Raw genomic sequence first — 24,929 nt, forward strand, 5'->3', positions numbered from 1 at the left:
CCTCCTGGCGTGTGGCTGTGGATCTCTGCATCCACTTCCATCAGTCATTGGATGAGAGTTCTACCACGACCGTTAGGGTGTTTGGCCATCCGATCACCAGAGTAGATCAGTTCGGGCTTTCTCTGGACCATTGCCAGTAGTCTATTGTGGAGGTATCTTTGTGGATTTCTGGGGACCTCTCTAGCATTTGCTTCTTCCTATTCCCATGGGGTCTTCATTTATCATGGTCTCTTTTTTCCTTGTTCTCCCTCTCTGTTCTTGATCCAGCTGGGATCTCCCACTCCCCTAAGCTCTCTTTCACTCGACCCTTGCCCTTCATTACCACCCCCACCCCCCACCCCCCACCCCCCACCCCCGTCCAGTTTGCTCATGTAGATCTCATCCATTTCTCTGTCATTGGGCGATCCCTGTGTCTTTCTTAGGGTCCTATTTTCTACGTAGCCTCCCTGGAGTTGTGAGTAGCAGTCTAGTCATCCTTTGTTTTACATCTAGTATCCTCCTATGAGTGAGTACATACCATGTTTGTCTTTCTGAGTCTGGGTTACCTCACTCAGGATGATTTTTTCTAGATCCATCCATTTGCCTGCAAACCTCATGATGTCATTGTTTTTCTCTGCTGAGTAGTACTCCATTGTGTATATGTACCACATTTTCTTTATCCATTCTTCAGTTGAAGGGCATCTAGGTTGTTTCCAGGTTCTGGCTATTACAAATAATGCTGCTATGAACATAACTGAGCATGTGCCCTTGTGGTATGATTGAGCATTCCTTGGGAATATGCCCAAGAGTGGTATAGCTGGATCTTGGGGGAGATTGATTCCCAATTTTCTAAGAAAGCACCATATTGATTTCCAAAGTGGCTGTACAAGCTTGCATTCCCACCAGCAGTGGAGGAGAGTTCCCCTTGCTCCACATCCTCTCCAGCATAAACAGTCTTCAGCGTTTTTGATCTTAGCCATTCTGACAGGTGTAAGGTGGTATCTCAGAGTCATTTTGATTTGCATTTCCCTGATGATTAGGGATGTTGAGCAATTCCTTAAATGTCTTTCAGCCATTTGAGCTTCCTCTGTTGAGAATTCTCTTTTTAGCTCTATAGCCCATTTCTTAATTGGAGTGTTGGGCATTTTGATGTCTAATTTCTTGAGTTCATTATATATTCTGGATATCAGTCCTCTGTCAGATGTGGGGTTGGTGAAGATCTTTTCCCATTCTGTAGGCTGTTGCTTTTTCTTGTTGACTGTGTCCTTTGCTCTACAAAAGCCTCTCAGTTTCAAGAGGTCTCATTGATTGATTGTTTCTCTCAGTGTCTGTGCTACTGGTATTATATTTAGGAAGTAATCTCCGGTGCCAATGCATTCAAGACTACTTCTTACTTTCTCTTCTATCAGGTTCAGAGTACCTGGATTTATGTTGAGGTCTTTGATCCAATTGGACTTAAGTTTTGTGCACGGTGACAGAAATGGATCTATTTGCAGCCTTCTACATGTTGACATCCAGTTATGCCAGCACCATTTGTTGAAGATGCTTTCTTTTTTCCATTGTACAGTTTTGGCTTCTTTGTCAAAAATTATATGTTCATAGGTGTGCGGATTAATGTCAGGGTCTTCAATTCGATTCCATTGGTCCACATGTCGGTTTTTATGCCAGTACCAAGCTGTTTTTATTACTGTAGCTCTATAGTAGAGCCTGAGGTCAGGGATTGTGATGCCTCCAGAGATTGTTTTATTGTACAGGATTCTTTTGGCTATCCTGGGTTTTTTGTTTTTCCATGTGAAGTTGAGTATTGTTCTTTCCAGGTCTGGGAAGAATTGTGTTGGTATTTTGATGGGGATTGCATTGAATCTGTAGATTGCTTTTGGTAAGATTGCTATTTTTACTATGTTAATCCTGCCTATCCATGAGCATGGGAGATCTTTCCATTTTCTGACATCTTCTTCAATTTGTTTTTTCAAGGACTTAAAGTTCTTGTCATATAGGTCCTTCACTTGCTTGGTTAGTGTTACCCCAAGGTATTTTATGTCATTTATGGCTATTGTAAAGGGTGATGTGTCTCTGATTTCCTTCTCAGCCTGTTTGTCAATTGTATATAGGAGGGCTACTGATTTTTTTGAGTTAATCTTGTATCCTGCTATGTTGCTGAAGGTGTTTATAAGCTGTGTGAGTTCCTTGGTCGAATTTTTGGGGTCATTCATGTATACTATCATGTCATCTGCAAATAGTGAACGCTTGACTTCTTCCTTTCCAATTTGTATCCTCTTGATCTCTTTACATTGTCTTATTGCTCTGGCTAGAACTTCAAGTACTATATTGAATAAATATGGGGAGAGCGGACAGCCTTGCCTTGTTCCTGATTTTAGTGGAATCGCTTTGAGATTCTCTCCATTTAATTTGATGTTGGCTGTTGCTTGCTGGAAATTGCCTTTATTGTGTTTAGGTATGTTCCCTGTATTCCTGATCTCTCCAGGACCTTTATCATGAAGGGGTGTTGGATTTTGTGAAATGCCTTTTCAGCATCTAGTGAGATGATCATGTGGTTTTTTTCTTTCAGTTTGTTTATATGGTTTATTGCATTGATGGACTTTCATATATTGAACCACCCTTGCATCCCTGGGATGAAGCCTACTTGATCATGGTGGATAATTGTTTTGATGTGTTCTTGGAGTCTGTTTGCCCATATTTTATTGAGTATTTTTGCATCAGTGTTCATGAGGGAGATCGGTCTATAGTTCTCTTTCTTTGTTGCATCTTTGTTTGGTTTAGGAATCAGGGTAATTGTAGCCTCATAGAAGGAGTTTGGTAATGTTCCTTCTGTTTCTATTGTGTGAAACAATTTAAAGAGTATTGGTATTAACTCTTCTTTGAAGAGCTGGTAGAATTCTGTGCTGAAACCATCTGGTCCTGGGCTTTTTTTGGTTGGGAGACTTTTAATGACTGTTTCTATTTCCTTAGGCATTATTGGACTATTTAAATAGTTTATCTGGTCTTGATTTAACTTAGGTATATGATACCTATCCAGAAAAATTTCCATTTCTTTTAGATTTTCCAGTTTTGTGGGGTAGAGGTTTTTGAAGTATGATCTGATGATTTTCTGGATTTCCTCAGTGTTAGTTGTTATGTCTCCCTTTTCATTTCTGATTTTGTTTATTTGGATGCTCTCTCTCTCTGTCTTTTGGTTAGTTTGGATAAGGACTTGTCTATCTTGTTGATTTTCTCAAAGAACCAACTCTTTGTTTCATTAATTTTTTGTATTGTTCTCTTTGTTTCTATTTTATTGATTTCAGCTCTCAATTTGATTATTTCCTGTCGTCTTTTCCTCCTGGGTAACTTTGCTTCTTCTTCTTCTAGAGCTTTCAGGTGTGCTGTTAAGTCACTAGTGTGAGATTTCTCCAACTTCTTTCTGTGGGCATTTAGTGCTATGAATTTCCCTCTTAGCATTGCTTTCATAGTGTCCCATAAGTTTGGGTATGTGGTGTCTTCATTTTCGTTGATCTCTAGGAAGTCTTTAATTTCTTTCTTTATTTCTTCCTTAACCCATTGGTGATTCAACTGAGCATTATTCAATTTCCATGAGATTGTAGGCTTTCTGTATTTTTTGTTGTTGTTGAAATCTGACTTTAAACCATGGTGATCTGATAGAACACAAGAGGTTATTCCAATTGTTTTGTATCTGTTGAGATTTACTTTGTGGCCAAGTATGTGGTTGATTTTAGAGAAGGTTCCATGGGGTGCTGATAAGAAGGTATATTCTTTTTTGTTAGGATGGAATGTTCTGTAGATATCCATTAAGTCCATTTGAGTCATAACATCAGTTAAGTCCTTTATTTCTCTGTTAAGTTTCAATTTGGCAGATCTGTCCAGTGGTGAAAGTGGGGTGTTGAAGTCTCCCACTATTAATGTGTGGGGTTTTGTATGTGATTTAAGCTTTAGTAATGTTTCTTTTACGTATGTGGGTGCCCTTGTATTTGGGGCATAAATGTTCAAAATTGAGACTTCATCTTGGTGGATCTTTCCTGTGATGAGTATGTAATGCCCTTCTCGATCTCTTTTGATTGATTTTAGTTTGAAGTCTATTTTTCTGGATATTAGGATGGCTACACCTGCTTGCTTCTTAAGACCATTTGATTGGAAAGTCTTTTCCCAGCCTTTCATTCTTAGGTAGTGTCTATCTTTGAATTTGAGGTGTGTTTCTTGTATGCAGCAGAATGATGGGTCCTGCTTTCGTATCCATTCTGTAAGCCTGTGTCTTTTTATAGGTGAATTAAGTCCATTGATATTAAGGGATATTAATGACCAGTGATTGTTTATTCCTGTTATTTTTTGGTGGTAGTGTGTGTGTACTTCTCTTCTTTGGGGTTTACTGCTGTGGTGTTATCTATTTCCTGTGTTTTGTATCTGACTTCCTTAGGTTGGAATTTTCCTTCTAGTGCTTTCTGTAGGGCTGGGTTTTTGGATAAGTATTGTTTAAATTTGGTTTTGTCTTGGAATGTCTTTTGCACTCCGTCTATGATGATTGAAAGTTTTGCTGGGTATATAAGTCTAGGCTGGCATCCATGGTCTCTTAGTGTCTGCATTACATCTGTCCAGGTCCTTCTGGCTTTCAAAGTCTCCAGTGAAAAATCGGGTGTTATTCTGATGGGTTTGCCTTTATACGTCACTTGGCCTTTTTTCTTTGCTGCTCTTAATATTCTTTCTTTATTCTATACGTTTAGTTGTTTTAGTTATTATGTATCAAGGGGACTTTTTTGGGGGGTCTAGTCTGTTTGGTGTTTTATAGGCTTCTTGTATCTTCATAGGCATATCCTTCTTTAAGTTGGGAAAATTTTCTTCTATGATCTTGTTGAAAATATTTTCTGTGCCTTTGAGTTGGTATTCTTCTCCTTCTTCTATCCCTATTATTTGTAGGTTTGGTCTTTTCATGGTGTCCCAGATTTCTTGGACATTTTGTGTTATAATTTTTTTGGCATTGGTATTTTCTTTGACTGACAATCCATTTCCTCTATTGTATCCTCTACACCAGAGATCCTCTCTTCCATCTCTTGTATTCTGTTGGTTATGCTTGAATCTGTGTTTCCTGTTCGTTTACTCAGATTTTCTATTTCCAGCATTCACTGTTTGTGTCTTCTTCATTGTTTCTATTTCTTTTTTCAGGTCTTGGACTGTTTCCCTCATCTGTTTCATTGCTTTTTCATGGTTTTCTTTCAGGGATTTATTGTTTTCTTCTGCTTTATTTGTCTTTTCCTCTAGTTTTTTTATAGTGTTCTTCCCATTTTTTGTTTGACTTTTCATGTTCTTTATTGATTTTCTCCCCTTTTCTGTTTGTCTTTTCCTCCATTTCATTTTTGATTTCTTCTTTAAAAGCCTCTAGCATCTTCATGATGCTATTCTTAAGGTTGCTTTCTTCTGCTTCTTCAATTTTGTGATGTTCAGGTCTTGCTGTTGGAGGAAGGCTAGGTTCTGGTGATGCTGTATTGCTCTTTATTTTGTTGTATGTACTTCTGCCTTGACATCTGCCCTTCTCCTCGTGGATTTGTTCTTGGTCTTATCAGGGCTCTTGGTCCAGTCAGAGCTGACAGATTCAGTGTTTCAGGAAGCCTCCCTTGGTCCAGTGAGAGGTGGCAGATTCTGCTTCCCAGAAAGCCACTCTTGGTGTAGTCAGGGCTGGCAGATTCCCTGTCTCCTGAGTTTACTCTTGGTCCAGTGATGCTCTTTGTCCAATGAGAGCCCTCTCTTTCTCTGGGCTGGGTCAGATGGGAGCTCTCTGGGCCAGCAGATGGGAGCTCTGGGCCCGATGGGAGCCGGGGGCTGGTCTCTTAAGTCTCAGGAAGTGGCAGGGGTCTTGGGCTGATGGGTGTTGGGGTAGGGCATGTAGATTGCAGGGTATGCCGGGACGTCTTGGGGGAAGGGGAACCTTCCCGCAGGGGCCCTGCCCGATGGCCAGAAACTGGGGCCAAGTTGGCCAGGTCTTCCCCAGAACGGCTGGTGCCCAGGGATGGGACCTAGGGGCAGGCCTCCCTGGGTATGACCCCAGACACTCACCTCTGGTCCGGATGGGAGCTCCGGGCTGGATCGTGATTTGTCTTTTAAAGCTCCCCTCACAAAGCACACATATTTAAAATGGAAACCTCACTTTTATTTGTTTCTCAGAGTACCTCAGATAGTTCACATAATAGCAGACAATCCCAAGGAAGCACTGAAATTACATCATCTGGTTAATACTCTTCATCCTTTCTCTCATCGTTACCTGCTCCAAAATAATCTTCTCAGGTAGCCACATCCATCCTCATAGGCTTCAGAAAACTTCCTTTCTCCATCTCTTCCCTCATACCAGCGAACAAGGACACATTTGGCATACATCAGATCAGACATGATCCAAGTAAGCCCAGGCCTCAGCAATGGCTGTGGTGTCAGTCAGGTCATCCAGAACTCACTGCACTTTGGCTTGGTCCGCCAACTCCCTCAGTAGGACGCTGCTCACCCTGAAGCTAGGGGGTCACCACACCAAACTGAGCAGTATGTGAGTACACTTGGCTTTGAGGCAGTGACAGTGCTGACATCTTTGGGAATCATGTCACTGTGATATAACAAGCAGTAAGCTATTTATTTATCATGCCAGGCTGACCATCTAGTTTGGATTAGCAAGATGATGGGCATTTAGGGCCAGAAAAATCAATGACAAAGTGGAATAGGGTACCATGAAATGCCTCCTAAGGGAGGCAGTGGTGTGAGGCACAGTTGGCCAGTAAGGCAGTTAAGGTTAGTTGAGCACTCAGTATCAAAGTTTTTATGACTATTAGGGGTGGGAGGCTGGAAGGAGAGGAGGGAGGGAAAACTTTAAAATAAATAAATTTATTAAAGAAATTTTATGACTAATGTCATTGAGGTCCTTATTTTATCATGAAGGCACAAGGTGCTCCAAGTAGGTATGGGTAAGACCTGGAAACCTAGGTGAATAGAGACCTCTAGCTTGGACTGCCTGCTGTGATCAACCCAGACATTCCATCAGGAAGGAGGCAAGCACACAGCCAATTCTACCATCAAGCCATGAAAAATCCTGAAGCCCTGTGTATTAGTTAACATACTGGCTGCAGATTCCTTGTCATTGATGGGCTGCTGGAGTGGAAGAGCCAATAGTAGGCACAACACAAACTTCCTAAGTAACCTGTGTTCCAGATCTTCAAACACAGCTTTGGGTTCGTGCTTGCCACTCCCCACCTTCCTATCCTGTACCCACTGAAAAAGGATTGCCATAGGGATCTTACTTCTTAGACTTGACTGGCTACTTGATACCATGCTCTCTTGAGTAGACAGTCCCAATCAATGTGGAAATTAGCTTGGCCAATGTGGATGGAGATGCATGCATGTGTGTGCACATGTTTATCATGCATGGCTTCGGTTCCTATTTTCTGAGGCCAGGAGAGAAGTGGACTGTAATGAGCCTCCGCTGAGATACTACTAACTAAAGAGTCTGAAGGAGTATAGTGAAAGGTCATCTGGCTCTGAGGTGCAGTATACTGCACAGCACCTCTAGCCGGGAAGGTGGGCTTGTGGCCCACTACTGACTTCTACCAGCTGGCTGCAGCCATGCCCCAGCCACTGCTGCACCACCCCACATACCTCTGGGTGCCTTTCCCTTCTCAAAGCATTTTCTCAATCATTAATAGTACATAGTCAGAAAAGGACATACAAATGAAAAGGGGTAGAACATCATTTTTTGTGCATACAGGTCAAGATGCTATAACAAGATACAGGAGAAATGTGTTTTCTCACAGTTGTGGGGACTGCAGAATAATAATGTGGTGTCAGTAGAGTTAGTTTTAGTGTGCGCATTATTCCTGACTGCTAGGCTTTCCTGATCATGTCCTCCCACAGGGGTGCACACTCTCCTTTCCGTTTCTATAGAGCACTGGTTCTCAACCTTCCTAATGCTGTGACCCTTTAATACAGTTCCTCCTGTATGATTTTCATTACTATTTCATAACTATAATTTTGCTATTGTTGTTATGAATTGTAATGTAAATTTCTGATATGCAGGAGATCTGATAGCAACCCCATGTGAAAAGGAGTTGTGACCCACAGGTTGAGAACTGCTCTATAGAGATACTAATTGTTCTTATTGTTCTTTCTTCATGACCCCTTCTGAACCTAACTACCTCACATATGCCGCCTTCCAACAGCATTGCAGCGGAGATAAGGACTTCAATATAAAAATTGAGAGGGGAGACATGGCATAGTATACCATAGTGCCTCTTTACTTGTCTAATTTTTTCTGGATTTTGACCCAGTTAATTGCAACCATTTTGTGCCCTCCTTTTTTGCTTAATGATTTACACATTAATATTTTCTGCTGTCATTAAAAATTTGGACTGGCACTTAGCAAGCCAGTTGTTTAGACAACAAGTCTTCTTTATGTATGCTTGAGATCATTTGTATGGTGTAAAAGCAGTATTTCAATAGACCACGCTTTCTTTTTTTTTAATTAAGGTTCTAAATCTAGTAATTTTATGAGTTTTAAGTAGTTCTAAGTTGCAAATGCTATTTAACTCTTAAAATAGTTAAAACTCTTAACATACCAAGCACTATTTATGTATTTGCTACTTGCTCTTGCCAGTGAAATGTGAAGGAGGAAAAGTAAGTTGGTTGACAGTTCCTGATGGATTTAGTTTATTTTCTTACTCAACTACAACTTGGTTTCTGCCTTAAAAATTTTTTTTTGATTTAAATTATGGCTACACAGAGAAAGATTTTGTTTGTTTTATAAGCAGTGAATTAATGAATTTTTAATTCTATAGACCAGGCCACTCTGGAGGACATGGAAAAATCTGTGAATGATGACATGAAGCGGATCATCCCTTGGATTCAACAACTTAAGTAAGCTTATTTAATTTAGCTCAAGACTGAAAAGGGAAACCCATCTCGACAGGATTTATTTTCTTCTCCATCATTCGTCTTAATCTGTCACTGTCCTTAAAGTTTATGACATGAAACCTGAGCACCTTTCGGTACCTTGGGATGTATCCAGCATGGCAGTCCTTATATCAGATGCCCTCTAGATCCAATGGTAGTCAGAGGGGCATGGTATTAAACTATCATTCCTCACCTTCTTGTCTCTGAACAAGCATTTCAAACATCACTTCATGAATATTTGTACCATGTCCTCTAACAGAATGCTATTTGTTCTTAATGTAGAATCTTTGTGGTATTAATGTCTCAGCAGACAGTATTAGGACAGTTGTTCCTTTTTCCCTAACATTGTCATTTAGTTTAACAGAATCAGAGATGATTATCTGGGCTTTCCTTACCAGTCTGGTTACACTGAGGTTCCATTATGGCAACTAGAACAAACTATTCCCCTGTCCCCCAAGACAGGGTTTCTCTGTGTAGCCCTGGCTGTCCTAGATCTTGCTCTGTAGACCAGGCTGGCCTTGAACTCAGAGATCCACCTGCCTTTGCCTCCCAACTGCTGAGATTAAAAGGCATTTGACACCACCACCCAGCTCAAACCTTTTTCATTATTTATTGATTTTTATTTGTGAGACAGTGTCTCACATAACCTAGGCCTATCTCGGAACTACCGTGTAGCTGAGACAGGCTTTGAATCCTGATGCTCCTTCCTCTAATACTCACCTGCTGGGTTATAGATATGAGCCGCCATGTCCACTTTAGAATCTTAAAATATTGTTAAGATTCCAGGGAATAAAAACCAGTTTCAGAGAGAAAAACTCAAATTGCCAAGCCAAACATTGTGGTATCCCTGTAACCTTTAATACCAGACTTAGGAATTTGAGGCAGAAGGATTACCATGAGTACCACATGTACGTGGTCAATCAGAGGTATATATAGCAAACCTCCAGACTGTTAATGGAAAGAGAGAAGGGGAAGATTGTTCAGTGCGTGTGCATGCTTGCGTGTGTGTGTTTCTAGCATCTTCTTTCTTTTGCCACTTCTGGTTTCTATTCTTTGTGGTTTTTTTTTTTTTTGGTACAACAAGGTCTTAAGTAGCCCAGCCTACAGTTCTAGGCATATATAACCATTCCTGTTTTTATGTAGTGCTAGGGATAGAACCAAGAACTTTGAGCATGCTTATCAACTTGACTAAGTGACATCCCAAATCCTTGGTTTTATGAAAATTCGTTATCAAGTGATTTTTTTTTTATTAACACTGCATGATTTTCATGTCAGTAGATAGACTTATATATGAGCTGTTTTTTTTTTTTTTACATTTTTTTTCAAGACAGGGTTTCTCTGTGTAATAATCCTAGCTGTACTGGAACTTACTCTGTAGACCAGGCTAGCCTTGAACTCACAGAGATCCGCCTGCCTCTGCCTCCTAAGTGCTGGAATTAAAGGCGTGTGCCACCACTGCCCAGCTATTTAGGATTTTTAATGTAGCACTGAGCTTGTTTTTCACTTGTACCATGTGTGGTTGAGCTGATATAACTAATCAAAGAGAGAGAGTGAATTTGGGGAAAGTATGTGTTTCTTAACTGCTCATCTGTTTTTCTTTTAATAACATTAGTAGACATAACTGTCTCAAAAAATTTTGATTGGCATGGATATCCATTTTAACTCTTGCCCAAAATGAAGCAAATGATGATACATTTTTTTTTAATTTTTTATTTTTTTATTATATATACAGTGTTCTGTCTGCATGTATGCCTGCAGGCCAGAAGAGGGCACCAGATCTCATTACAGATGGTTGTGAGCCACCATGTGGTTGCTGGGAATTGAACTCAGGACCTCTGGAAGAGCAGTTGGTGCTCTTAACCTTTGAGCCATCTCTCCAGCCCCGATGATACATTTTTAATGTTTATCTTAATTCCTTCAATTGATCCTTTAATGTTATGATTAAATGTTAGATGGGTTTTAATGATGAAAAATGATTTCCAGGACTCTGGAGGCAGAGACATTGAGATCTATGAATTTGATCTATGAGTTTGAGGCCAGTGCAATCTACATAGTGAATTGCAGGCCCACTAGGCTACATGGTCAGAACATGTCTCTTAAACAAAAACCAAACAAAAACAAAAACAAAAAAACCCCTGATTTCACTTTTGGGTGAGCTGGCAAGTTCTCTTTAAGATATAATATATAATACACTTGATCTCAGCCCACCCCCCAAAAAAAATCCAGATGTAATATATTCTGACACAGTTTCAATGCACATGGTTAGCACACATTTGTACCACATGTAGTTCATGCGAGAGCACTTTTTCCCAAACTGACCTATACCCTATGTTCTCAGTAATTTGGCCGCTTTGGCATTGCTGTATTGCTGTGAAAGTCCTTGTTTTGTGTTACTTAGCTCATTGTGCATCAGTAAGAGTCAGAACTGGAGCTTTATCTCTTTTTTACATATTTAATTGCATGTTATCCTAGCCACAAGGATAGTCACATACAAGCACCCACAGGAGTGCCATAGCAAACTCATCAAAATAAACTCCAGTGTCTGATCTGAAGAAGAGGGAGGGAAGAGGGCAGTTAATGTCAGACACTTTACACATACTGTTTATAAAACGTGGGGCTGATGTCTACATTGATGAGAGAAGAAATAAGTGTTTTATGCTTGTTTCTTGTTTTGTTTTATGAACACTTCAAATTATTTTTATTTCATTTTTGAGATTATACCTTCCTCCAAACCCTCCCATTTACTCCTCCCTACTGTCTTTCAAATTCCTTGTATCTTTTTTCACTAATCGTTATTGTATGCATATATGTATATGTATATACATATGTATTCCTAAGAATAACCAGTTAAGTCCATATACTTTTACATGTATGTATATTTTCAAGGCTGACTGTTTGGCACTAAACAACTGATGTGATCTTCCCACTTTATAGTGTTTTTGTGTGTGTCTCTCCCGAGACAGGGTTACTCTGTGTAGCCCCGGCTTACTCTGTAGATCAGGCTGGCCTCAAACTCAGAGAGGTCCACCTGCCTCTGCCTCCTGAGTACTGGGATTAAAGGCGTGTGCCACCACCGCCCAGCTCACTTTAGGTTTCTTTTCAAAGATGTTGGGTTTAGTTTGGGCTGTCTTTAAGCATCGGGGATCTGCCATTCCGTATGATAAACTAAGCTACTATCTTAGGCTTATAGTTCATTTTTCCTCCAAAAAAAAAAAAAGAAAATCAAATTATTCACAGTGCAATTTAAATTTCTTATTGTAGAAGTAGAATTAGCAGCCAAATACAGAACCGTAGAAATAACTCATTGCTTTAATCATGTTTGTATTGACTAAATTTCAGTTGTTCTTTAGTGCTGCTTAATTTATAAATCTCTGGCATATAGTTATCCCAAAAAGTTATGATTTTATGATGTGGATTATCTTTTAAATGAAGGTTTTGGCTTGGACAACAGCGCTGCAAACAATCTATAAAACATCTGCCTACAATAACCACTGAAACATTGCAGCTTTCCAACTATTCAACGCATCCCATTGGAAACCTTTCCAAGAATAAACTCTTTATTAAACTTACCCGTCTTCCACAGTACTACATTGTAAGTATGCCAAGCCTGATTGGGACTGAACAAGTTCAGTAAGTCTGGATGTATTCAGAAAGCTGTCTTGTCTAATTTCATTTGCAAATGAATTTTACTTAGTGTCTGACATTCATACAGGGATTTTAAACCCAGGGGATACGAATGAAGGCATAAAAAGTAGTCAGGTCTCTCCTGGGAAATGTAAGGTAGCTTCCATCTCTCACCCTACTGCCTCTACCATATGAGGCCTAGGTTGTTGGGGAAGCTTTGTTCATGCTAGACAAGAAAGGCTTAGTTTCTGATTGGAATTAAGCATCTCTTTGGTTAAATGCAAACAATTGAGTGCAATTAACTATAACTATTATGAAGATTCGGAGTTTGGTGTCAGCCATACTTGCTTGGTTTTAGTTGAATATGAATTTGTGTAAATATAGGCTGGCTAAATTAGCTTTGTTTTCTTTGTTGATGGCATGTTCCTTTCAGTGAATATGAGATCCTTCCTTTTCTTTCTTTCTTTCTTTCTTTCTTTCTTTCTTTCTTTTTTTTTTTTTTTTTGGTTCTTTGAGACCGGGTTTCTTGTGTAGTTTTGGTGCCTGTCCTGGAGCTCACTCTGTAGACCAGGCTGGCCTCACTTTCAACCAGAAACCTCGAATTAAAATTTTCTTTTCTTTTTTTTTTTTTTTTTTTTTTTTTCTTTCGAGACAGGGTTTCTCTGTGTAGCTTTGTGCCTTTCCTGGAACTCACTTGGTAGCCCAGGCTGGCCTCGAACTCACAGAGATCCGCCTGGCTCTGCCTCTCGAGTGCTGGGATTAAAGGCGTGCGCCACCACCACCCGGCTCGAATTAAAATTTTCAAACACTTTAGATTTTAATCACAAATATTTATTTTTTTGTACACAGAAACTTCTTTAAGTGTGGAAATGTATTTATGGTAAATTCTCAAAAATAATTCTAACCAATTCAAAGAACTCAAAAAAATTAGAAAATGAAGATATGAAAACTACAAGATCTCAAAAAAATCTAGGAAGAATGAAAATATGAGATCCTTCCTGGTTGGAAGGAATAGGAGTGAATTTTTCAAATTTTCAGTTGTACCTTTTAAACATACTGTCTTAAATTGGTACCAGGTGCCTGCTGAGCTATTGATGTAATAGGTTAATGAGTCTACTGCTGACATGGATTTGATCATTTTATGAATTTTAAAACATCGAATATGGAAGTAGATTTGACATGTAGTGAAGGGCTATGGTTTCAGTTCTTGGTGAGTTGCTTGTCCTACATGTAGAGTGATGATGAATAACCAACCTGTGAACATCCATAGAGCTTTGTGCTTAGCTACACCCACAATATGGCCTTATTTAGCATCAATGAATAGCTAGCTTTTAGTGTCAGTGTCCTGGTAGCAAAACAAAAATTGGGTTTAGATCAAACCTGACTGTAGGTTACTACTCTACTTCCATTAGATTTCTAGTCACTTAGGAATGCTGCATTCATAAAATAGAAAAGGAACTACGGCCATGGCCATTAAGAATAGGGAAGGACTGATAGTGGCACATGCCTTTAATCCCAGCACTCGGGAGGCAGAGGCAGGCGGATCTCTGTGAGTTCGAGGCCAGCCTGGGCTACAGAGTGAGTTCCAGGACAGGCACCAAAGCTACACAGAGAAATACTGTCTTGAAAAACAAAACAAAACAAAAAACAAAAAAACAAAAAAAAACCAAACAAACAAAAAAAAAGATTTTCTCTTTTCATCTTTTTATTTGTTGTTCACTGTAGCTGGAGTTTTCTCCAGGCTTGCCCATTACCACAGACCCTGCAACCACTTATAAAATAATCACTCAGAAACTTATATTAATTAAACTGCTGGGGCATTAGCTCAGGCCTACCACTGACTAGCTCTTACACTTAACTCAGCCCAGCCCATTTCTGTTAATCTATATGTCGCCATGTGTTCCGTGGCTTTACCTGTTTCCTTTACATGTTGCTCCCTGGATGGTAGGCTGGCGTCTCTCCCTAGACTTCCACCTCCCAGCCATTCTTCTCTATTTGTCCCGCCTATCCCATACTTCCTGCCTGGCTACTGGCCAATCAGCGTTTTATTTATTTACAACATACAGGACATCCCACAGCACTTTCCCACTGTTTTTTTTTAAAGGAAGATTTTAACTTTAACACAGTAAAATTACATATAACAAAACAGTTATCTAGCAAGAATTACAGTTACAATATATACTCTATTTGTATTTGGCAAAATTAAAGAAGATATCCTATCTATCTTATATTTGTGAGTCTAAGGTTTCATATCTAACTTATCTCTTATCATAACTAAGGAAATTAAAACTATCTAGTCTTCAACTACATCAAAGACCTCAGAAGGATATACTATTACCTGAGCAGTGGGAGAAGGATGCAAGCAACTTTTGGGAGTCTTGCAAGAGTAGATAGAAACAGCTGGCAGCCTGGACAGTCATCCAAAGTTCCCCTGTAAAGTTGGGGCATCTGTCTTCAGCCCACAGGCCTAGAGTCTCTCAGTCACTTCTCTCTGTGTCCTGTAGATTGTCTGGCAGTTTCCTCTGTGAAGCAGGAACAAAAAAAACCCAAACAAACAAAAAAAAAGATTTTCTCTTTTCATCTTTTTATTTGTTAAGTGGTCACCTTCCTATGGGTCCTGCATGTCCAGTTGATATATTGTTTTCAAGCAGTCCAGGCAAGAACAGTTTCTTTCCCAAATGGCTATTTTTGCCAAGAAGAAGATAAACTCCATATGGACTGTCTTTGATGCCCATCTTTCTCTCTGAAGTAAATTGGTGCTGTCAGAAGCAGACATGTCTCACTGTCCAGAAAGTCTAAATTTTTAAATCATTTTAAATGCCATATTCTGTAGGTCTTTGAAGTGTTTGAAGATTACCCATCTATCTGAAATATATCTATATATACCTAGAACACTTAACTAACATGTGGCTACAAGTATGATTATAATAGATGACTAATTCTTAATCTATTTCTTAATTATCCATTACAATTTTATTTTATTTTTTTTTAAGATTTATTTATTTATTATGTATACAGTGTTCTGTTTGCATGTATCCCTGCAGGCCAGAAGAGGGAGCCAGATCTCATTACAGATGGTTGTGAGCCACCATATGGGTGCTGGGAATTGAACTCAGGACCTCTGGAAGAACAGTGTTCTTAACCTCTGAGCCATCTCTCCAGCCCCCATTACAATTTTAAATGAGCTGTACAAACATAATACCTTAAACAAGAGTAGAAATATACACACAGTATAACAAAACTAACTTTAAATTTGTATCAATAAACTAAAATATATACCAATGTAAAACATTTCAAACAAGTTGTTGCTCTTTAAAAGTAGGTTCATTAATCTACCCTTTCATCCTATCATATCTATATCATATCCCCTTCTTTACTTTAGAAAGAGATTGCATTTATAATCAACCTGTTTTAAATAAAAATACTATTTTTTCTCTGTCCCACACCAGAGGGCTCTTTTAATTTGGGACACAAGAATCTCTTAACCTTTTCTTTTAGCAATATGCCTGGGTTTAGAGGAGTGAGCCAATTCCATCTCCGAAGCCAGCTTGGTATATTTGGAAATTTGGGCGTAGCTTCTCTTACTACTTCCTGCTGGATGGGGTGCTGTATCTTATGGGGACACAAAGAAAATTTTAGGCTTATGGAGTAGTCCGTGAGGCTGTATTGTCTGAGCCAGTTGCCTTGAAACCATTCTGGATGTTGGATCATCTGGGCCATGGTGTCATCGGAGACTTTTCAGGGGGTCTTGGCTGGTCAAACCTGATGTATCTTAATCTGGAAGAAATCCATAGCCTCTGGCTTTCTGTGGAAACAAAAGCAGAGCCTCCTTCCCAAAGCAACATATCCTTACATCCAAAATTTGAAGTTAAGGTACCTTTAAAGTATACATATTGGTTTAACTCAACAGCTTTTACGATCATATGTCTTTCTACAGTTAGAATGCCAAAGACAACACAATCCAGATTCTCTCTGTAATATCCATCTTTACGTGGCTTTTTTATACTACCTTTACTGTCTCTTTAGAGACTTTATTTTTTAAAACTATTTATTTCTTTATAATATAACTGTATATATTCCTTTTTCTCTCTCTTCCAAGCCCATGTGCATTTTTACACACATTGTAAAGCATTTAAAGTCTTGTTCCATCTGAATCTGTCTTATTGTGAATCTATTGCTTTAAACTGCAGCATTCTAAGACTGAAACTGCACTGTGGCTGCTGGCTCCGCCCACCTCAGCCTCCCAACATGGTGGTGGTACATTTACCGCCAGCTCTGGGAGCCATCAACTCTTAGAAACAGTGGGTCTGTGCTTTTATCAAAGCAGCGTGTAGCCCAGAAACCTCTTTTTTTTTTTTTAAACTAGCAAAAACTATATCCAACACACAGCATAGTGCACAGCTCTATGTAACATACCTCTGTGTAACATAGCGTAGGTCAGGCCTGCACATAGGTCAGGCCTGCATGCACGCCACGAACCCACCATAGAGTAGCTCAATCCCGCAGGCTGCCGCTAACTTGAGAGGGACAACTAGGAAGCTTTTTTTTTTTGCTCCATTTTAGAATCTTCTTTTTCAGGTTTTAGGTGGAAACTCTTGCCAACCCGTTGGGTGCCATTTGTAGCTGGAGTTTTCTCCAGTCCTCCCCAGCACCCCGGACCCCGCAACCACTTATAAAATAATCACTCAGAAACTTATATTAATTAAACTGCTGGGGCATTAGCTCAGGCCTACCACTGACTAGCTCTTACACTTAACTCAGCCCAGCCCATTTCTGTTAATCTATATGTTGCCATGTGTTCCGTGGCTTTACCTGTTTCCTTTACATGTTGCTCCTTGGATGGTAGGCTGGCGTCTCTCCCTAGACTTCCACCTCTCAGCCACTCTTCTCTATTTGTCCCGCCTATCCTTTACTTCCTGCCTGGCTACTGGCAAATCAGTGTTTTATTTATGAGTCAATCATAGCAACATATATTCACAACATACAGGACATCCCACAGCAGATCACCTCTCTTGTGATATAATTATATACTTTGAAAATCTGTGCTTTTTAGTATATGAGGTTTATTATTATATGGGTGCTGCTGGGGATGGAGTCCAGGTCTTATACATGCTAGACAAGCAATTTACCACTGAGCCCTTCTTTTTTACTTTTTGAGACAATGTTTCACTAACGTTAGCTTTAAACACAACTCTGTAGCAAGGCAGGCCTTGAACTTTAGTGCATTTTTAATGTTGATGGTTGCCTACATGTATGCTTGTGCACCACATGTATATAGAAGCTAGAAGAGGAGGTATGATCACCTGGGTCTGGAGTTATAGACAATTAGTTGTAAGCCACCATGTGGTTGCTGGGAATTGAACCCAGGTCCTCTGGAAGAGCAGCCAGTGCTCCTAACTCTAGTTATCTCTTGATCCTCAGGCCTTATACTTGTAATTTTCCTGCTCTAGCTTCCCAAATACCTGAGATTAAAGGCCTGATCCACCAGGCCTACGTCAGACTTTATTTTTTGTACATTATAGATTTTGGTAAATGCATAGTTGTACCCTCTGTTTTGGTAAGGATATAGATTTATCATGCCACTAAATGTCCTCATGCTCTGTCTTTTTTAACTAGATCTTGACATTCCTAAGCTGCCATAATGGCTAAGAGGAATGCCTATACAGTTTAACTTAAAAAACAACAGTGTCACCTTGGGCAAGAAACTCCATTTTTTTTTTTATGTCCTTATTACTTCTTGTAGTCTTAACTTGTACTCTTGTACTCTTAACATTCTTTTTTCCATTGCTGTTTTTCAGAAGGCAGATTGTATACTAAGAAGAATGGTTTTTTAAAATACTGTGATTGATTTTTTTTCTTATAAATCTGATTTAGATGTCTTTTTAAAAAATAATTCCAAACTCCACTTGATATAAGATGGAAAATGTACAATGGTTCTTATTCTCCTGGGTCTCACTTCTTTCTGATTTGGACCATTTTAGGTTGTGGAAATGCTTGAGGTTCCCAATAAGCCCACACAACTATCATACAAGTATTACTTCATGTCTGTGAGTACTGCAGATCGTGAAGACAGCCCTGTCATGGCACTGCTTCTGCAGCAATTCAAGGACAACATCCAGGACTTGATTTCCTATACAAAGACTGGGAAACAGATCAAAACTGGTACCAAGCACAAGGTATGCTCACATAGAAGGTAGAAGTTATTTGTAGTCATGTTTTTGCAGCCCCCATCCCATTTTATTGTATTATTATTTTATTTTTTATTACTACTATTTTGGTTTTTCGAGACACAATTTCTCTGTGTGGCCCTAGCTATCTGGGAGAAACGGCTCTGTAGACCAGGATAGACTCCAATTTTAGAGATCTGCCTGCCTCTGCCTCCTGAGTGCTAGGATTATAGGCGTGTGCCGCCGCCGTGCCTGGTTGCCTCTTTTATTTTTGAGATATGATCTTCCTGTGTAGATTTAGTTGGTCTGTTCCTTGTTATGTTACTAATTCTGGCTTCTGAGTTGACATCTTCCAGCCCTGCCTCCCAAGTGCTAGTTATACAGGCATATGATACCAAACTTAATTTTATTATTTTTAAACAGAAAATAATTAAATGTTCTTTTTAAGGTACAGGGCAGCAGTGAAATAGTTGCCCATATTTTCTTAAAAATACTTCTTCCTTTTTTGAGGGTAGGGTGGTTGTGTTAGAAATGGAACTCAGGGCTATGTGCATTCTAGGCAAGTACTCCTCCACTGAGCTACATTTCCAACCCTCCCTCCCCCACTTTGTGGACAGGTTTTTGTCATGTTACCTTTCTTTGTAGCCCATGCTGGCCTCAAATTCAAAATCCTTCTCTTTCTGCTTCCTGAGTACTAGAATTGCAGGTGCATACTATCACATTTAACTTTCAAATGCTTTTGTTTTAATTGATACTTTCCCACAAAAGAACTTGCTAAACATAAACTATTTACTAAGTACTCCATTGCTTGTGTCTGGGTTATGATTTGCTCAATATGCCTTTGCTGAGAGGTCACATTTTTTTGGGTTAACTGAGCTTTGTCATAGAGCTTCCATTGCCTTGGTGAAATGCATCACAAAATGTTTTACACAGTTTTTAAAAAAATTTTTAATTTCTAGTTGTCTGATGACCCATGTCCAGTAGAATGCAAGAAAGCCAAACGATCAGGAGAAATGTGTGCCTTCAATAAAGTTCTAGCTCATTTTGTCGCTATGTGTGACACCAACATGCCATTTGTAGGACTTCGATTGGAGGTAAGTTGGGAATTTTCAGGTGTTCATTGATGTTACATGACTCCAGCAGGAGAACTGGTCTCAGGTCCACACAAGCTCTTTTGTCTCCTATTCCATCCCCTGGCATTTTTCTTCTTAGATAATAGAAATTAAATTCTTTCCAATTAAAGAAGTAGACAACTTTTAATTAACAACTAATGTCTTCTACTTCATAGTAGGAACATTGGTTAAGTCTACCAGAAATGACTTGTTTAATAAAGCCTGTCTCTTTGTTGAGTTGGTGAAGTAATACATGTTGTTTGAATACTAATATTGGACTTATTTCTGAGAAGTAAATCAGAAAAATAATAAGCTAAATGTTTACTTTGGTGTTATGGAAAAAGCAGTTGGCTGATGCAGAGTTAATTTCTTTTAAGAATATCATGTTGTAGCTGGGCGGTGGTGGCGCACGCCTTTAATCCCAGCACTTGGGAGGCAGAGGCAGGCAGATTTCTGTGAGTTTGAGGCCAGCCTGGTCTACACAGTGAGTGCCAGGACAGACTGCAAAGTTACACAGAGAAACCCTGTCTCGAAAAAAACAAAAGAAAGAAAGAAAGAAAAAAATATGGTGTTGCAGGGACTGAAGAGATGACTAAGTAGTTAAGAGCTCTGGCTACTCTTACAGAGGACCTGGGTTTGATTCCCAGCACACATATAGCAGCTCACCACTGTCTGTGACTTCAGCTCTAGGGTATCTGACACCTTCATACAGACATGCATGCAGGCAAAATACCAATGTACATAAAAAAACATAAAAAAGAGTGTTGTGTTGTGATATCTACTATGATCCCCAAATATGAACATAAAGGGAGGTAACCACTCTGCTTTTGTTTTATTTTGTATTTTGAAAACAGTCTCATGTAGTGTAGGCTGGCCTTGAACTTGCTATGTAGCTAAGATAGACTTTAATTTCTTGTGTTTTTGCTTCTACTTTCCTGTGCTAGGATTACAATCATATACCAGTGTGCCTATTGCAACCTCCATTTTTTCTTTTATTATTATTATTAGTTTGTGTGTGTGTGTGTATATGTGCGCATTGGTGTTTTGATTGTATGTATATATGTGTGAGGGTGTTCGATCCCCTGGAACTGGAGTTACAGACAGTTGTTAGCTCCCATTTGGGTGCTGGGAATTGAGCCTGTGTCCTTCAGAAAAGCAGCCAGTGCTCTTAAATGCTGACCCATCTCTTCATCCTGAAGCTCCATGTTTTTCAATCTGTGTTTTTTTTGTATTTCCAAAAGAAGAGATTTGCAGAGGATGGCCACTATCCACAGCTCCTAAATTATATGAAACACTCTCCATCTTTCAAATTTACTTAGTATGTTCTTTCTCTCTTTTGATCTTCTCATTTGAATTAATTATAGGAGAATCACTCAGTTATTACTTGGTGGTGGGAAGAGAGTAGATACATGATTTTGAGGCAGTGTAATGCATTGCTGTCCTCCTCTATGTACATGTGCCAGAACTTGTAGAAATGCGGTGTTTGCGGGTGCATGTGGGACCGATGCTTGTGCACAGATGTCTTTGTCCTCTTCTTGTGTTCCATACATGCTTTACACATGGGAACTCCCTACAGTCTTTGCTTGAATTTAGTCAAGCTCTTAAAAACTGAAGTACAGTCTCTCATTCAAAATGGTAGACATGTTCAAACAAACCCAAGCAAATTTCCCACTCTTAGTAATGTGCTGTAAATAACTACATGTAATCTTCCTAGCAGTGTGATGACTAGCAAGTCATTTTTAAAACTCTTCCTCACTTTACTTTTGAGTCCAAACTTCTACTATCTATTTGGTCATTAGCTAGCTTTCTAAACTTCTGTTCTTCCTGGTCCTCAAAATAGGGCTAGACAAACATTGAAATCACTGTTGGAACAGTGTATGTAAATGTCCCATCACAGAAGATTTATCTTTGTTTTCTGAGGTTAAGCATTTCTTTGCTCGATCAGGGGACCTTCTGTCATGCCTTCCTGTCTTGGAGCTCCACTGAATAAGTTTCAGACTGCATTTGCCTGACTTAAGTTTCATTTTGAACAAACAGTAGAATCACAAATAAAACCAATCTTAGTTTTTAGTTGCTTCATTTGGAACCACTTGAACTGATTCTGGATTACTTTTAGCTTGCAGCAAAAATTGGTTTCTCTCCTGCATTTTGAAGGTTTGTGTACTGTGGAGAGTTTCTTTAAGCTAGAGTCCGATGCTCCTTTGCCTTGCAATTGCCTTACTATAGTTTCCACGGAAGTGTAATGATAAGAACAGTGCTCATGCCTGATAAATTGTCACTTTGAGAAGGACTGACATTAGAACAGATGGGATGAAAATAGATTAAGGTGCAGAAAAAACCTGGTTGATTTTGTCAAATTAACAGTTTAATACTACTGTGCCTTTTCTCTTTCCAGTTGTCCAACCTGGAGATCCCACATCAGGGAGTGCAAGTGGAAGGCGATGGCTTCAGCCATGCGATTCGCTTATTAAAGTAAGCCCTGTTCTGTGTCGAACATGCTGCCACACAGTGCACCCACACCAAAGAACAAGTTCTCTCAGTGAAACAGCATAAAGCAGAGCTCACACCTGTATATGGCATGGATTTCTAGGTAGAATGGCTGAGGTCTAGGGGAGGTGCTCTTCAGCCTGTTGAGTGGCAATCCAGCACCATCTACACTTTAGGGCATCATTCCTCTGCATCTCTTCCATTTGTCAAACAATGGTTTTCAGACTTGAGTTTTATAAGGCCCCCCCAGGATGCTTTGGATTCACATAGCAGGGAGAAGTGGGCTAGTTTGGAAGTCAAGATGGAAATTCCTGAGACAATGCCAGTTGTATTCAGACTGAGAGTGGGGAGAATTAGCCAGAGGACAGGGATATGGAATTAGAATAGAGGTCTAACTAGAGGAGAGAATTGCTCATGTGAATGCTTGGAAGTAAGAAAGACAAAGCTCAGCATGCTGGACCTGAATGTTCAGCAAGGCAGGAGATAAGGAAAGATGAACACGGAGGTGTAAGCTGGAAGGGTTAGAGCACACAGAGTCTTGTGTTTTTCAGCAATGTAGGACTCAGCCCAATGTCACTTAAGAAAACATCAGAAACTGGAAGCTGGAGTACATTGCTATACCCTCAGTTACTCAAGAGGCTGAGCCCAGAGAATCAAGACCAGTATGGACATCATAGTGAGATGCTCATCTCAAGAACAAAAACATGTGCCCTAGAGGACTTTAGCCTAATTTCTGAGGTTGTTCAATACTAGAGAAACATCACCCAGTGAATAGCTATTTAAATGACACTTTTTTAAGTTTTTAGATAAGGTTAATCTTCTTTGTTCATGGAATGTTTTCTTTGGTGCTTATATTATTTAAAATTTTTTGTATATATGGTTATTTCATCTGCATGAATATCTGTGCACTATGTGTTCAGTGCCCTTGAAGGACAGAAGAAGAGATTGAGTTCCTCTGGAACTGGACTTATAGGCGGTTGTGAATTGCCATGTAGATCCTGGGAATTGAACTTTGGCTCTATAGAAGAGTAAACAGTGCTCTTAACTGCTGAACTGTCTCTCTTCAGGCTCTGGTTCTTTATTCTTGTATGTTTTACAGTAATAGTTTTATCAGATTCCTTTAGGAGGGATCTGGTTTTATTTTCTCTACTCATGTAATCATACTGACATGACCAAAGTTGAGCCTGTCTCAAAAATCTAGCACTAGCAGCAAAAACTAAAAATGACATGGGATGTAGTTGAGAACTAGAATTGATAGGAGTCTTATACTTACCTTAGTTCTCACTTGGAAATGTGCAGGCAGGTTCTGTGCTTTCGTTTTCTAACCAGATGGATCTGATAAAAAAAAAATCTACCTAATGTGAAAAGAAGATAGGTCCGCATTTATAGTCTCAAACTCAAGATGAAATGTCCATCTGAATTGGCTGCTTTAGAACTTCCCAAAGAATGGCTGAGCTATGAGTAGTAGGGCGGGCAAGTCCTCAGTACTCAAGTTGAAGATCATTTATCCAACATTGGCAATTTCTTCTTTTTTACTATTTTTTTTTTTTTTTGAGACAGGGTTTCTCTGTGTAGCTTTGCGCCTTTCCTGAAACTCACTCTGTAGCCCAGGCTGGCCTCGAACTCACACAGATCCACCTGGTTCTGCCTCCCAAGTGCTGGGATTAAAGACGTGCGCCACCACTGCCCGGCTTCTTTTTTACTTTTTAGGGCAATAGTATAAGACAGATTCTCACTCTGTAGCCCAGGCTCATCTTGAACATGGTGATCCTCCTCACTAAACTTCCCAATTCCTTGGATTATAGACATCATGAACCGTTATGCCCAGGTAGAATATGCCTTTTCTATAATTACCTAAAATATAATTTTCCAAGTCATTAAAGTAGTAATGAAAGATATGCAAAAAAATGAAAGGTATGCAAAACTGAGTTGTGCATGATACCAGGGATTGAACCTAAGGCATGCTGCACAAGATTTCTACCATCCGAGCTACAGCTTTATTTCTATCTTAAATAAGAAAAAAAAATTCTTAATGTGCTGCTGAACCTCATTCTCCTGAGAAACTAGAATCATATTTGGCTAACATTTTATTGTTGTTTCAAATGGAAAGTTCATTTGCTCGGTACACAAAATAGGTACAAGCACCCTCATGATTAATGAATAAGTTGAATGTGGCTGGTGCATGCTTGTAATCCCTGCATGTACTAGGATGAGACCGTGGAAAGAAGTTGTGTATCCTTTCTCTCTCCCCCCCTCTCTCCCCCTCTTTCTCACTCCCTCCCTCTCTCTCCCTCTCCCTCTCCCTCTCTCTCTCTCTCTCTCTCTCTCTCTCTCTCTCTCTCTCTCTCTCTCTCTCTCCCCCTCTTCCCCTCTCTCTCCCTTTCTCTCTCTCTCTCTCTCTCTCTCTCTCTCTCTCTCTCTCCCTCTCCCCCTCTCCCCCTCTCTCTCCTCTCCTCTCCTCTCTTCTCTTCTTCTCTCTCTCTCTCTCTCTCTCTCTCTCTCTCTCTCTCTCTCTCTCCCTCTCCCCCTCTCTCTCCCTTTCTCTCTCTCTCCCTCTCTCTCTCTCTCCCCCCCCCAGAGACTCTCATATTCCAAGGTGGACACAACCGTGCTATGTAGCTGAGGATGGTCTTGA

At 39.7% G+C, this 24,929-nt stretch overlaps 1 protein-coding gene across 1 annotated transcript in view; it reads left to right on the forward strand.

Moving 5' to 3' along the window:
* Window positions 1–24,929, forward strand: part of Med14 (mediator complex subunit 14) — a 95,868-nt gene that overhangs the window by 40,887 nt on the left and 30,052 nt on the right. Inside the window, exons 12-17 of the mRNA XM_059251158.1 lie at window positions 8,790–8,868; window positions 12,337–12,496; window positions 18,510–18,704; window positions 19,655–19,789; window positions 22,203–22,279; window positions 22,846–22,970. Of these exons, the coding sequence (XP_059107141.1) occupies window positions 8,790–8,868; window positions 12,337–12,496; window positions 18,510–18,704; window positions 19,655–19,789; window positions 22,203–22,279; window positions 22,846–22,970 (771 nt within the window). The remainder of the gene's footprint in view (window positions 1–8,789; window positions 8,869–12,336; window positions 12,497–18,509; window positions 18,705–19,654; window positions 19,790–22,202; window positions 22,280–22,845; window positions 22,971–24,929) is intronic.

This window comes from Peromyscus eremicus, chromosome X (assembly GCF_949786415.1).
Source record: "Peromyscus eremicus chromosome X, PerEre_H2_v1, whole genome shotgun sequence".
Lineage (NCBI taxonomy): Eukaryota > Metazoa > Chordata > Mammalia > Rodentia > Cricetidae > Peromyscus > Peromyscus eremicus.